Genomic DNA, 12,144 nt, shown 5'->3' on the forward strand with positions numbered 1-12,144 from the left:
ATCACAAATAATTAATACCCGTGTTTCATCCTGCAGGGTGTCAGCGGGTGTGTATGAGCCCGTCGTGATCGAGAGTCATTAGCAGCACCAGCACTCCAACACTCCACCTAAAAGACGGCCAAAATAAGTAAGGATGAACAAGACTTCGGGGAAGACCAGCATCCCACCATCAAGATGTTTTTCCACTTTAAGGCCTTTTTTTTTCCTTTTTATTGTCTTCACTGATCAGTTTGTTCACTCTGATGAAACATCGGAAATCCTACATTGTTTTATATGCAAAAGGTGGTGGGTGTTCTTTTTTTAATTTTTTATTATTAATAATAATAATAATAATATTGTTGTTGTTGTTGTTATTATTATTAGCCACATAATCAAAAAGATGTGTTCCTGACACCCTGTTTGCAAGTAAACTAACGACTTGAAATATCTGAAGTAGTCGAACACTGTGAAAAACTGGCTTTGGCCTAGGAAACATCGTATTTATGGCCTAAACGGCAGCCCTTAGGAATTTCAAGAAGAAATACGATTCATATAATACTTAGCCTTACAGTTATTATTTAATGGTTCCGATCTGTGTTTCTCTTCTACCAGATTTGTTTTGCTGAAAAAAAAAAAAAAATGATTCATGCATTATTACAGACCACTAAAACGTGTTGGTCTTAGAATCAATATTCCTTAGCATTGATCATCCTGCTATTACTTAACCACTATGTTTTTCCTGCACTGGGAGTGATCTCGAAGGAAAATGCCGCCTTCTTTGTTATGTTTAGCAGTGCTTTAAAACAGTTTTGGTTAAATGCATGCTTTTAACTTACGGTAAATTACGCTAATTACCTAGAAGGTGTCTGCAGGGCAAAACCTATTCAGTTTCAGATTTATTTATGTCCAAATGTGGAAAAGAAGAAATGTTTTTTTAATCCTTATTGAATATTTAAAGCCAAATCTATGGGATACAAATCTGGTTTAAACGGCTACCCGACATATTTGTGTGTGTACAAGTGTGTGTGTGTGTGTGTGTGTGTGTGTGTGTGTGTGTGTGTGTGTGTGTGTGTGTATATATGTATATGTATATGTGTGTATATATACACATACAAACACATAATGTTATGTCCCTGGCAATTTCTCCAGATTCTTGAAGTTGAAATTATGTAAGGGACGTGTTTAATAAGAAAACCGATGCAGAGGTGGCAAAATCTACAATTTTCTGTAATATTTACATTATTTACTCATGACCTAACACACGTGAGAACTGCATCTTTAGGATTACTATTATTGGTTATTTAGCTTTTTGTTGACTATCTGTGATTTGATCTATGAACCTTTAGACCTATGAAATGATGAGCCTCTGACTTACCAAGCAATACCAAGCAAGCAGGCCGAACTGTGGTCTTCTAAAATGATGAGTAGCAGTGTGTAGTCACGTTACAATTTTTTTTATTGTGCCAGTGGGTTGGGGGATGCTGTCTCGTCCATCAATTAGAAAAAATCTAGCTAGCAGTTTTGCCCCCTCTGCAGTTCCTGTATTATAGCAGTGCTGTTAATTGAAATACAGTTAAATGTGAACATTTGACGATTTTGGGTTTAACTTGATTCATTGCCATATAGACTCGTTGTTTTGCAAGCTTACAAACTGAGTAGGTCTAGAAAAGCATGCTATTTTCTTGTTTTTATGCCCTATAGAAGCCTTTATGGCCTATATTACACAAAAAATTTTATTTTATTTTTTGTGTAATATGTTACTTGAAGAAAGTCATGTGATTTGCTTTAAAGCACTGCAAACATGCATAAAATATTATTTTGCTATTAGTTGGAATTTCCAAACCGTATGAGACAAAGGTGAATAGATGGATAAAACTGTATGGCTGGCCATACCGAAACACATCATATTCAGGTTAACAAGCTTTTAGTCATTCCTCCATAGAGTACAGCCTTTTGACATGTTTTTGTCGTGTGTGTGTGTGTGTGTGTGTGTGTGTGTGTGTGTGTGTGTGTGTGTGTGTGTGTTTGAGGGAATTTAAGCGTTTGGACTTGTGACTCATGTTCTCCAGCTGGCCTGGGGAATCCCACAAGTCAGATTGCTTCACATTTTAACTCCCCATCCGTGCATCCACACTCATCCTGCGCGTTTTCACTTGATTGTTTGTGCTGCAGGATTCAGCCGTTCATGCAAGTGTTCATCATAGTGTTTGTATTGTACTGCAGGGCAGTGCATAGAATGTGTTGATTTTCACTCCATTTTTCACCAGTTTGCACCAGTCGTGTCGCACGAAAATGTGTTGCTCGTTGTAAAACAGGAACCCGCGAGTTTGTGCACAGGCTAGTAGAATGCATGTGAGTGGACGATTAAGGATGTGGCTTAAAAAACTGGCTTTTTTTTTTTGCAGGCTTAAATCAGAGCAAATGACTCACAATCACGCCACTAAACTTGGCAACTGCCCTCATGTCTCCCACTGCACCTGGTGTGCATCCAGAGACGGAGAAGCTCCACCCCGTGTGTGTGTGTGTGTGTGTGTGTGTGTGTGTGTGTGTGTGTGTGTGTGTGTGTGTGTGTGTGTGTGTGTGTGTGTGTGTGTGTGTGTGTGTGTGTGTGTTTTAAAAGTCTGTGTACTGTTTTATTTTTTTCCCCAGTTTGAATGAGCTAACCATTATGTTGGTCATAAACAGTTTCAGTTGATCTGAACTGTAAACTTTTGCACATTTTAGTTCCCATATCTTTATGAATAAAAGTGCAATGTGTGCTTACAGGAGGATTTCATGCTTTAATACTTAAGCAGCGGAATTTGACGGATACAAAATATTTCCTACGTCTGTGAAAGGAATTCTTAACAGTCCGGTTCATAAATATTTAGACCGTGACTGGATTTAAATAAAGTGTTGCCTTTCAGCTTCAATAAAAACGAAATTGACTGAACTCTTTTAGAAAAGTTTTAACATGGTCCCTCCATTTCTGTAGTCTTAAAAGTAATTGGGTAAACTTGCATAATTATAAATATACGGATTATTTTTAATACTTGGATGAAAACCTTTTGCTTGAAGTCTAGAACCCCTGGACAGCATCCAGAATGTAGTTTCCCCCCCCCCCCCCCTTGCTTTGCTAGGCCTCTACCATTTCTGCCTTTAGTTTTGCAGCATTTGTGTGACGCTGAGCAGAAAGTATATCTCAATACACTTCCTAATTCATCCTGCTTCTTGTATCAGCAGTCACATTATCCATTAACTACACTGACCCAGTTTGATCTGCAAGCCATGTTTTTAAATATGATGTATATTTTGTATCATGAGCCCTTCCTTTTCTTCTCCCTTTCTATAATTTGTTTAATTCTGGTTAAAAACCATACTGCGAGTTCCCTTGAACAGCTGGAATCGACTCCAGACCTTTTTCTATCTTATGATATCATCTTATATATTTATAAAAGTCAGTTAGCCAAATACTTTCGAGCTTGGGGAAACGAAGGGACCGTGAAATCAATAGCTGCAATTCCTAACCGATAAATGGCATATATTTGTTAAACTCATCGAAGTAAAGCTGAAAGTCTGTACTTCATTCGCATTGTGATTATTTTATTACAAAGTAATTTAGGTGGTATATAGAGACAAAATGAATGGCACGGTCCAAATTCTTATAGACATGACTGTGTATAAAGAAAGTCGTCTCCCCCCCACCCCCACCCCCCCCACCCACACACACACACACATGTAATGCTTACTGGGGGGAAAAAGCCTGAATATTGTTTTGGTTTTTTTTTTTTTATATAAAATTATAAAAACAGTTACTTGATTAAAATCAAGTAATGACAAGCAACTCCACACATCTGTAACATCTGGCATTCGCTCAGGTTCGTCAATAATGCTTTACATTCAGAGAGATATAAAGATGTGAACCCATTTCAGGTTACATAGATTTTTAAAATCCTTTTGGTTGATTATTGTGGAAGTATAGAAACGTGTCAATAGGAGCTCCAAATTGTAACAATGAAGTACGCAAGGATTCGTTTTCGATTAAAACCAGGTCAAACGAGCAGATATTTTTTCCCCCTCTTTTCGCTCTCTCTCTCTCCAAAAAAAAACAACCCACCAGATGGCCCAGTTGACAAGCAAATCTGGAATGGTTAAAAGTTGCAGACGTGGAGTGAAATCCACGTGTGCAATACGTTGACGTTGCACAATAACATCATAAAAAAATATTCAGGAAGCCCGTAATTTTATATTGACACAACTTTTCTTGAAACTGATGACGACTCCTATTTCCTGTATCAATTCACACGCATTGTGTCACATTGTGCCAATCTTGCTCGCGTACGTTATCAGCCATATTCTAAAGCTGATACTGTGCTGTTTTTTTGAATTTCCGAACCAGCAGGCTGGTTCTTTTTTTTTTTTTTTTTTTTTTTTTTTTTTTTTTTTTTTGGATGGCTTTTCCAGTCACAACTCTTTATATTCTTATTTCACGAGTGATTAAATGAGTATTGTGCCAGTTTGAGATGATGGATATAGACACTACTTAAGAGGCTTATACCTGCTTGCTCTTTCTTTCTACTTTATAAAGAGCCTTGTGCCATGCTGTTGCTCAGGCGTTATTGACTGTAATCTGTGATTCCTTTTTTTTTTTTTTTTTTTTTTTTTTAAATCACAAACGTTAATGTAAACCTGATTAAGTTTGCTGTGTGATTACATTATTGGGATGTATGAGGGGCAACATTATTTCATGCACCATAACGTTTTTGTGTAACATGCAGTTGTGAGTTAGAAATGCGAAAAAAAACAAAAAACGCTTAAACGAAAAAAACTCGAACAGAGACGGAAATTTTTTTTATTTTGTGGGTAAAATGTGCCGTGTGTACACATTTATGTGAATCAGTCAATTTTTTGGTGAGTTTTTTTTGGGGTATTATAAATGAATCGATAATCTACACTGTGACGTTTTAGGTATGAGACACACACACCACACAACGGCACTTAACGACTAACTTTCACGTAACAAGACACAACTTTTTCGCTTTTTTTCCCCCCTCCATAACTGATGACATCGTCATCTCTGTTTTGTAAATGGTTTATAAAGCTATGCACTTGGCTTAGAAAGATCCTTTTAATAAAGTGGTTCGTTTTCACCACTATATTCTGACATTTATCAGAATTTCAGCATGTATTGGAAAATGTAAGATGTCTATTTAAAAAAAAGTCAGTATATATATTTAACTCACAAATGACACAAATTATTTTTCTGATTATTACAAAATATAGAATTATGGATGAATACTTATATTTTATGATCACACAAATAATATTGTTTCCAAAGTTTTCTTGACCTCATATTGTATTATTTTGATGTATTACTGTTTCATGATGGATCCAGACTGTATTTGACACCCAAATATGGTTGTTTCGTATTCTGTAATGTAAATCTGTTTATGGATACGTATTACTGGACTGTTTGGGAGGAAATAAAGGACGATGGATAATAAATGTTTGACTTTTTATTGTTAGAATTACATGATTCAGCTGTTTTAAACTGTTTTTATAATATGTTTGCATTTGAATAAATGTGCAGGTATTTGTGTAAATAAAAAAAAAATAGTCTGGTCAAAGGTGAATTAAAGCTTCATGTGGTAAAGCAGAACAAAATGACAGAAGTACAAGAAAGATTCACAAACAAAGATTTACTGCCACAGAGAAATCAGGGGACGAGTGAAATAAGCTAAACTGACTACTTTTCCCCCTCAGTTTCTTAAATAATACACTGTGCTCAAAAGAGACCCGTCCATCGTACCCATTTCAGGTTTACTCTTCCGTTGCTGGTATAATAACCTTCACCATTTTAGAAATACTTTCCACAAGATATTGGAGTGGGGATATCATTCAGCATCAAGACCACTCCTAAAACAAAGCAATGATGTTGGATGAGGAGGTCTGGGGTTTACTTGGTTTCCCAAATCATCTCAGAAGTGTTCTTTGGGGTTGAGGGCAAGGATCTGTGCAGGACACACAAGTTCTTGCAAACAAACTTTGGCATTCCAGGTCTTCACGGAGCTTATTTTGTGTACAGCAGCACTTGGATGATAAAACATACGTGGGCTCCTGAGTACCAGTGAAGGGAAACTAATTTTACAACATACATGGACATTCTAAACTATTGGGTGCCTCCAAATTTATGCCAGCAGTTTTGCGGGAGTGATGTTTAACTGTTTTTGGTCTTGTAGTGTAATTATATGAGCTAGATTTACTGCATAATCTACCATGTTGTCCTTTACAACATTTAAACTGTATGGATATTCATACTCATACGGATAGTCATACTCTTTGTAAGTACAGATATGAGATGTTGGTACTATTAGTACACTAACAAAATAGGTACTCATGTCTCTTATCTCATCACAGGACAGGACAAAACTGGACATAGACTAATATAATAAAAAACAATAACATAGGGATGGGGCTGTGAAAATATACCTTAGAAGTTGACACTAAATGTACACATATATATATATATATATATATATATATATATATATATATATATATATATATATATATATATATATATATATCTCCTGCTCCCTGCCTTACAAACAAATAACCCAATGCAAACAATGCTGAGTGAAATCATCGCGTTATGCTCTATCGCCATCTTGCGGCGTTTAGTTATATGAAAAACTATGTTGCTATTGTTCACGCTTCTCGTGGACCGGAAACCGGAAGTCTAAAAACCAGGAAGAGACGGACGCGTTCGACATGGTGAGAAAAAAAACAAATAAAACTTGTTTTAATTTTTAAGTTGATTTTCTTATGTGATAGATAGACAGACAGACAGACAGACAGACAAGACAGTGACCTAAAAACTGACAGACTGAAAGATAAACAGAAAACAAAAAACAGATAGACTGATTGGTTTATTTATCCATCAATCCTCCAAAATCCATATATTTTTAAATAACACAATTTTATATTTTATTTGGCATTCTCAACGGAAAAGATATTGTTATTTGTGGTGAGAGTAGTGAGCAGGTTGAGAAGAGCCTGGAGAGGTGGAGGTACGCGCTGGAGAGAAGGGGAATGAAATTCAGTAGGAGTAAGACAGAGTACATGTGTGTGAATGAGAGGGAGGGCAGTGGAGTGATGCGGTTGCAGGGAGAAGAGGTGGAGAAGGTGGAGGAGTTCAGGTACCTGGGGTCAACAGTGCAAAGTAATGGAGAGTGTGTTAGGAAGGTAAAGAAAAGAGTGCAGGCAGGGTGGAGTGGGTGGAGAAGAGTGACAGGAGTGATTTGTGATAGAAGAGTATCTGCAAGAGTGAAAGGAAAAGTTTATAGGACTGTGGTGAGACCTGCGATGTTGTATGGATTAGAGACAGTGGCATTGACTAAAAGACAGGAGGTGGAGCTGGAGGTAGCAGAGCTGAAGATGTTGAGGTTTTCGTTGGGAGTGACGACGATGGACAGGATTAGAAATGAGTTTATTAGAGGGACAGCGCATGTAGGACTTTTTGGAGACAAGGTGAGGGAGGTGAGATTGAGACGGTTTGGACATGTGCAGAGGAGGGACATGGGGTATATCAGTAGGAGAATGCTGAGGATGAAGCCACCAGGAAGGAGGAAAAGAGGAAGGCCAAGGAGGAGGTTTATGGATGTGGTGAGGGAAGACATGCAGGTAGTTGGTGTGAAAGAGGCAGATGTAGAGGACAGGGGTGGTATGGAGACGGATGATCTGCTGTGGTGACCCCTAATGGGAGCAGCCGAAAGAAGAAGAAAAAGATTCTCAACGCAAAACAAATTTTTTTTAAATTACAATTCAGTCCACCATAGTAAGCGATTAATTATGATCTATTTTGTGGTATTTGAATATTTAAACAGATGTAAACAGATGGTATTACACTTTACAGATCTGTACAGAACTTAATTAAAATGCAGTTTTCAACATTTCAGGCACAGAATAATAGTAATAAATGAATTACATATTGATTATATAAGTAACAAACTAAGTATTTGGATATAACAAGAATATTTGTTACTATTAGTGAAAATGGTGTTATTTATACATACAGTTTTGCTTATGATTCTGGGTTTAACCCTGGCTGTGATTTGTATATACTTCTGTCTTTGAAAAGGCAACTGGTGCAGATCAAGCTGTGGGTTTGGGCCTTGTTGGCTTCAGTCTGTTACTCTTCACATACTACACCATATGGGTTATAGTTCTGGTAAGTAAAATTAATTTACCTCTTTTAAATACCTCTTGCTCAAATGGTTTATTCTGTTTTGCTTTTACTTTTTTTTTTAAGATTTCTTAAATGGCTGTGGTGACAAAATACTTGATACAAGGAGAACATACACTGTGTGAACAAAAGCTATTCAAGAAGCTTTTATTGTCATTTGAACCATGTATGAGTAAAATGAGACGTTTCTCCAAAACCATGGTGCTACATAAAACAACACAGAGCTACATCACACAACATAAACCTACATAACAGGACATAGTGATAAGGAGGAAAGTAAGTTGTCCAAGCCACATAAAGTGCACCGTGTGCTTTTTAGTACAAACAGTGCAAACAAAAGGCAACACAAGACAGTGAAGGACAGATACACAAAATACAAAATTGCTTCACCAGTAAACTTCCAGTAGAAAGTACAAAAAATAAATTTAAACAAGAGTGAACTAGTAAATATAAACACAAAATGTAAACACAAAAAAGTTGTGCAAAACAGCAACAGCAGCATTCAAATAGATGTGCAAAACAGCATCTTCTCGGCTGTCCTCACTATCCTCTGTAGGGTCTTGCAATCTGAAATGTTCCCAAATCAGACCGTGATGCAGCTGCTCAGGATGCTCTCAATAGTATCTCTGTGGAACGTGGTCAGTATGGGTGGAGGGGGAGATGGGCTTTTCTCAGCCTCCTTAGGAAGTAGATACGCTGCTGAAGGCCAGCAGCAGTCCATTGATGGAGCTGGTGTTGAGTGACCAGGTAAAGTTCTCCACCAGATGAACACCAAGGAATTTGGTGCTCTTGATGATCTCCACAGAGCATACATCAGTGGAGAATGGCCGCTCTGTGCTTTCCTTAAGTCAACAACCATCTCTTTGGTTTTGTTAATGTTCAGAGACAGGTTGTTGGCTCTACACAGGCATACAGGCTCTCTGTATGCCGACTCTTCGTTCTTGCAGATGAGACCTACCACGGTCGTGCCATCGGGGAACTTGATGTGGTTCGAGCTGTGCATTGCTACACAGTCATGAGTCAGCAGAGTGAACAGCAGTGGGCTTAGCACACAGCCCTGATGTGCCTCAGTGTGGTGATGCAGGTTCTCGATCCAGACTGACTGAGGTCTCTCCCAGAATGGTTTGGATGATACACAAACTGCATGTGGTCCAGCGAGGGTGGTAGATGGGTCTTGATGTGCCTCATGATGAGCCTCTCGAAGCACTTCATTACAACGGGTGTGAGTGCATCGGGTTTATATTTATTGAGGCAGGAGACTGTAGACAATGACACTATGACGATGGTCATCATCTTGAGGCACATAGGAACAACGGTGCTGCACAGGGAGATGTTGAAGATGTCATTGTAGACATCCGCTAGCTGTTCCGCACATTCTCTGAGCACTCTGCCAGGAATGTGATGTCTGGTCCAGCAGACTTCCGTTGGTTAATTCTGCATATAGTTTTCCTCACTTCAGCCGTGGTTAGACGAAGCACTTGGACATTGGAAGGAGGGGTGGTCTTCCTTGCGAGGTTGTTCTGCGCTTAAAAAAGTCGTTTAGTGCTATCTTGGAAGTGGCCGTAGATTATCTTGTTGTGTGTGCGTTCGCCTCTTTGATTTCACGGGACAGTTTGGCCATCTTCTCCCCTGCTCTGAAGGTGGAGTCTCAAGCCTTTCCGGTCATCCACGGCTTTGAGTTAGAGCATGTAGTGATAGTCTTGGAGAGACATTATCAATGCACTTGCCGATGTAGCTGGTCACTGATGATGTGTACCCCTTTAAGTCGGTGAAGTTGCCATTGGTTGCAGCCTCCCTAAACATGTCCCAGTCAGTGTAAAAAGATCCTGTTGGCCAGGTTCTCACCTGCTTTCGAACTGGTTTTGAATGCATGTTGAGTGGTCTGCATGCTGGGATCAGCTTAACAGAGATGTGGTCTGAGTAGCTGAGGTGGGGTGGGGCTTTGCCAGGTATGCGCCCAGGATGTTTGTGTAAACAACATCCAGCATGTTTTTCCCTCTGGTTGCAAAGTCCATATACTGATTGAATTTAAGGAGATTTTAGGGAAATTTAAATAATTAAAATCTCAATATACAGACTTTATTAACACCCTTGTGGCTGAATGATCACAAATCTCCACAAGCACACTCCAAAATCTAGTGGAACATCTTCCCAGAAGAGTGGAGGTTGTTATGGGAATAAATTATATAGAATAAATGCGTAATGAGATTTTTGAAAAGCACATCGGAATCTTGGTCAGGTGTCCACAAACTTTTGCCTGTGTAGTCTAGCTCTAGCTCAAATGGCTAATTTGAGTTGTTTGTTTGAGCGTTGCATTTTTAAAAAGCTTATTTGATGATGTATTACTTCCATATAAAGAGAAGGTGTATGGAGGTAATAGAACTATGCATGGTTATAATTATATAATAATTGCTATGATATATAATTATATATATTTTTGTGTTTTTTACTGTTTGATATTCTTTCTTTGTTGCATTATTGAAACTTCAAGCACAAAAATGTAACACATTTAAGGTCTGCACAGATATTAAATAGGAAGGAACTGCATGGGAATGTGGTTATAATTGCTCACATGACTGTAGTATCCAAAGTGATTATACTTCACACTATATTGCATATAACAGCATGTAACCTGAAGTGTATACACAGCTAGAATGTAGTGCACAGACCGAGTTTTCCAGACTTACACTGGTTTCAAACTTTTTGGTTTAATTAAAATCCCACAGAACAAATGATTTCTGCATGTCTTCAACTTCCTTTTCAGCCATTTGTCGACATTGATCACGTAATTCACAGTTATTTTCTCCCTCGGGAGTACTCGGTCATACTTCCTGGCATCGCAGCACTGATCCTCTTACTTTGCGTTGGTAAGTAAAGCGAGCGTACTGTTTATTTCCATGTAATAGTTTTGTATATATTTAAAAAAATACATGCTGGGCATGTTTTCCCAACATGATTTAAATGATTCTTGGTACTTGAACCCCGTGTCATAATACACAAATAAACCGGTCATGAAAGATGTTGTAAGCCGTCGCAAGCTTCCATGACGATCCGATACCTTGATGTATTATGTAGCACACACAGTTTATGACTATTATCTATGACTTGAGAAAGCAATAACTTTGTACCATTTTTCCAGGTACCTTCATAGGAATAGTAACTTGGAAGAATCGCAAATCAAAGAAGGTCAACTAGGACGCTCCATTCTCTGTTATTCAACTGCCTGAGAAAAGAACGTGATGAAAACTCAACCTTGCCTTGTACCAGCTCCTGTATACATCACTGTTCTCAGAAGCTTCCTGGCTTTTCACATAGCACAGTTTAGCCCTGAAGAAATGACCAACGAGTGTAAAGGTGCCTATTAAAAACCAAGGGTAAAAAGGCTCACTCATTAATGCATCAATGGAAATTCGTCATTTCGGTGACGTGAAAATATAAAAGCGTTACTGTACTATCTGCTGGTACATTGTATACAGTTGCTATATTCAGTAACAACTGTCCTGTTAGATTGTAAATAGACATAAATGTATGCTATTAAAAGTATAAAAATGCACAACATGCTCATCGGTGGCAGGTGGGCTGTAAATTTGAGAAGGTACACCAGTTTGGGTTGTTTTTTTTGTACACGGCAATAAATAATTATGTAGACATTTGCATCATGGGTTCTATTTTTATCAGATAATCTCAGGTTTGTGTCTTAGATGTTGGGATGATGGTGGCTCATTGAATTCAATTCCAAGCTGAGGATAGCAACTACAGTTATATTGTTATGTTGAATCTTTCCAGAAGTGTGGAGGTTATTGTAACAGAAAGATATTTAAAAAGCACATATAAATCTTACGGTCAGGTGTCCTCAAATTTCTGTCGATTTACTGTCTATCCATTGTTATAAGTAGTAATTGTAGCGTAGTATTATTCTTGAGTCATTAAATAAAGTCAAT

General features: G+C 38.1%; 2 protein-coding genes and 3 long non-coding RNA genes across 6 annotated transcripts in view; 4 read left to right on the plus strand and 1 right to left on the minus strand.

The window, feature by feature from the left end:
• eeig1b (estrogen-induced osteoclastogenesis regulator 1b) overlaps positions 1–428 on the plus strand; it is a 43,593-nt gene extending 43,165 nt beyond the window's left edge. For both annotated transcript variants that reach the window (XM_083531959.1, XM_083531960.1), the window contains exon 13: positions 37–428. In XM_083531959.1, the coding sequence (XP_083388085.1) occupies positions 37–82 (46 nt within the window). In that variant the 3' untranslated portion in view covers positions 83–428. The remainder of the gene's footprint in view (positions 1–36) is intronic.
• A 658-nt stretch (positions 429–1,086) lies between these two features.
• LOC310720911 lies at positions 1,087–2,661 on the plus strand. Its single transcript, XR_014531850.1, has 2 exons — positions 1,087–2,563; positions 2,600–2,661. It is a non-coding gene; the product is annotated as an uncharacterized lncRNA (long non-coding RNA).
• A 670-nt stretch (positions 2,662–3,331) lies between these two features.
• Positions 3,332–4,029, minus strand: LOC310720929. The gene is made up of 2 exons (XR_014531871.1): positions 3,687–4,029; positions 3,332–3,652 (listed from the first exon to the last, which is right to left on the minus strand). It is a non-coding gene; the product is annotated as an uncharacterized lncRNA (long non-coding RNA).
• LOC310720927 lies at positions 3,333–5,463 on the plus strand. The gene is made up of 2 exons (XR_014531869.1): positions 3,333–3,650; positions 4,023–5,463. It is a non-coding gene; the product is annotated as an uncharacterized lncRNA (long non-coding RNA).
• A 1,176-nt stretch (positions 5,464–6,639) lies between these two features.
• Positions 6,640–11,853, plus strand: dpm2 (dolichyl-phosphate mannosyltransferase subunit 2, regulatory). Its single transcript, XM_083532082.1, has 4 exons — positions 6,640–6,732; positions 8,099–8,188; positions 10,968–11,070; positions 11,343–11,853. The coding sequence occupies exons 1-4, from the start codon at positions 6,730–6,732 to the stop codon at positions 11,396–11,398; spliced, it is 252 nt and encodes an 83-aa protein (XP_083388208.1). The 5' UTR covers positions 6,640–6,729; the 3' UTR covers positions 11,399–11,853.
• The last annotated feature ends 291 nt before the right edge of the window (positions 11,854–12,144 follow it).

This window comes from Silurus aristotelis (assembly GCF_946808225.1).
Source record: "Silurus aristotelis genome assembly, chromosome: 26".
In the NCBI taxonomy this organism is placed as follows: domain Eukaryota; kingdom Metazoa; phylum Chordata; class Actinopteri; order Siluriformes; family Siluridae; genus Silurus; species Silurus aristotelis.